We start from the raw sequence: 2,637 nt of genomic DNA, 5'->3' as shown, positions 1-2,637 counted from the left end.
CAGCGCGGGCGAAGACGCTGGAGGAGTTCCTGCGGATGCACGGGCTCTCCCTGGCCGACAGCACTGCCCGCACCACTGGCATGAGGTACAGGTAAGGCAGCGTGCCAGCGCCTGCCGGGGCGGCGAGGGCCGAGCGCGCCCAGCCCAAGACGCGGGGACAGAGCAGGGGATGGTGCTTAGTACTGGTTTTACACCTCGTCGGGGAAAAGCCCAGCTTTCGCCCGTTTCCCTGTGGTGCGCTGAGGTGGGGAAGAGCTGGAGTCCTCGGCAGGAAAGGCGATCTTGCGCAGCGCGTGCGGGAGAGGCTGCGGCAGGGCAGCGCCGTTGCCTCTTGCTTGCTCGGTGAGCTTTGATTTTCTGACTTGATTTTCCCTTTTGCGGCTGGGAAGCTGCAAGTGCAAACACACTCTGTGCTTTTAAAGATCAGGCGGTTGGAGGAAACGGCTATGGAAACACTTTATCCGTCTGACAAGCGGTCATTGCAGAGCAGGCGCTCCATTAATTTTGCGTGCGGGTCCCGGGTAGGGCGTGAGGCATCTCAGGACTTAAGCTGACTTTTGTCCTTCTCGGAGCCGTCGGCCGCGGCTCCTCTGAGGGCACGTGGCTGGTTTTCCCAGCGCATCCTTTCCCACTCTCCCCCAGTGGTGCAGGTGGGGCGATGGGCTGTGGAGCCGGGCACCCCCAATAACCCAGTTCAGGCTTGGGCCAGGGGCACCGGGGCTGGGGACGGCGGCTGTTCCCCACTATGAAAAAGCAGGGGTGCCAGGCGTGCCCCTTGCCCCCACCCTCCAGGCGCCGGCAGCTCTGCCGGTGCCTGCCACGCTGTGCCGTGCCACGCCGCGGGTCAGGTTCCCCTCTGCTCGCAATGAGAGAGGTAACATTTACTCGGTGGCAAGAGCTCATCTAATATTCATGGGGTGGTTATTTATTGATGGGGAGAGGCTTCTGTTGATGGGGAGAGGGGGGGCATGTGCCTGCTGCCCCCAAAATCTCTGGGGTTTCTCCTTCTCCAGGAGCTGCTGATTGCTGCCGGGTCGTCCCCCCCCCCTCGCACGGGGGCTGGAGCCAGCGGGCATGCCTGGCTAAGGAGCTTTGCAGTAGAGGGGAGCGGAGGAGATTACAAGATTTCTCATTAGGTCAGGGCCGAATGTGCGTAATTTCTGCCGCAAGCAAAGCCCCGGCCCCGCTCCTTGCTCCTTACCTGGGGGGGCAACAGCCAGTGAGGGCAGCCTGCACGTGGCCCCGGCCACAAAACGGTGCCGTAGCGTGGCCGGCTTGCATCCCTCCTTCGGCGTCCCGATCCGCTTAGCTCGTGCCGGGCAAAATCTGGAGACCGCAGCCCCGAGGGGGGCAACCCGTCCGGCTTCGGCAAACCGCCGGCCTCTACCCCTGGGAGAGCCGGACGGACGGCGGCATCGCCGCCGCCTGCGCTCTCACCCCACAACTGTGTATTCGGCAACGCGCGAGCCCTCCTGCCGGGAGATTTTTGTTTCGGGGGGGATGCTGTGCTGACCCTTTCGCCCCCGGCACCTCAGCCCCCCCGCTGCACCCCAAACCGGGCCTGGGCTGGAAGTGTTGCCCACGGCAGGGGGTGCCTTTGGGGGGGGGCACCCACAGCGGCATTCCCCCTCCCGCCCCCCCCAACCTGCCCAGGCACCGCTTGCTCGCTTCCTGAGCTCATCAAATATTGAGGGCAGGAGGGCTGACGGGAGCCATCTCCGCGCCCGCCGCCTGGCAGCCCCCCACCGTCACGTTGGCGGAGCGGCGGCGCGCGGGAGGAGCTCCCCGCCTCACCCGGGGCGCCGGCTAAATTTAGGCAGCTGGCGAGGCTGCCCGCCGGAGCAGCATGCAGGTCTCCTTTGTGTGCTCCGAGCACAGCATCAAGAGCCGGAGCGCGGAGGACCGGTTGAACCGACAGAATGCCGGCAGCCCCAGCCTCGGCACCCGTGGCAAGTTCCGGGCGGTGGCCATGGTGGCCCGCAGCCTGGGGCAGCTCTCGGTGCAGAACGCTCCCTCCTCCAGCGAGTCCAGCATCAAGCAGCCGGGGATGAAATACCGGTAGGAGACAGACGGGCAGGTTTGCTCGGCTGCTTTCTCTGTTCTTCACTGAGATCTGGGCGGCGGGGGGTCCTGGGGGGGGCACACTGGTTGTGCTGCACTCCCCTAATCCCCAGCTCGAGTCCTGCTCCGTTGGTTTCTCGGTGCTAAAAGTGCTGACCGTGTGCCTCCGGCGCCTTCCTCGCTGTTTGCTCCTGTCCCCTCTCGGGGCGGCTTTCGTCCAGCCTCACGTAAAACCGGCGGGATGGGGCGGGGGGACCCTCAAACGCGAGGTAGGATTAGCAGCATCCCCAGCGCCTGCCGAGCCAGGGGGGTCTGAGAGTCGCGGCGCGCGTTAATCCGTGGGCTGCCATGGCATGGTTACGGTGCTGCCGGAGCCTCGCCGCCCTGCGAAGCGTGGCGGAGCTGTAAGCCGGGATTCGGCCCTCGGCTGCCCGCAGTGGGTCTGGAAACGAAGGGCGGCGTGTGCACGTTGTGCCTCCCCCAGCCAGCACCCACTGGGTTAATACGCTCCACGTCCCTGGCGCTGGAGCGGAGCGCCGGGCGCTCCCCCCCCCCCCCCCAAGATAGTGGAACCCC

At 65.8% G+C, this 2,637-nt stretch overlaps 1 protein-coding gene across 2 annotated transcripts in view; it reads left to right on the top strand.

Annotated features, from left to right (window-relative positions):
* Positions 1 to 2,637, top strand: part of KCNAB2 (potassium voltage-gated channel, shaker-related subfamily, beta member 2) — a 13,452-nt gene that overhangs the window by 4,474 nt on the left and 6,341 nt on the right. The window contains exon 1 of one of the 2 annotated variants that reach the window (XM_010565360.1): positions 1,847 to 2,058. The exons of the other annotated variant lie outside the window; for it this stretch is intronic. Coding sequence (XP_010563662.1) covers positions 1,847 to 2,058 — 212 coding nt within the window. Of the gene's footprint in view, positions 1 to 1,846; positions 2,059 to 2,637 lie in introns of those variants that run through there. 2 annotated transcript variants of the gene reach the window in all.

The sequence above is a fragment of the Haliaeetus leucocephalus genome, unplaced genomic scaffold, assembly GCF_000737465.1.
Source record: "Haliaeetus leucocephalus isolate CR32 unplaced genomic scaffold, Haliaeetus_leucocephalus-4.0 Scaffold190, whole genome shotgun sequence".
Classification (NCBI taxonomy): domain Eukaryota; kingdom Metazoa; phylum Chordata; class Aves; order Accipitriformes; family Accipitridae; genus Haliaeetus; species Haliaeetus leucocephalus.
The sequence above is the reverse complement of the archived record's forward strand: the minus strand, read 5'-3'. Positions and strand labels throughout refer to the sequence as shown.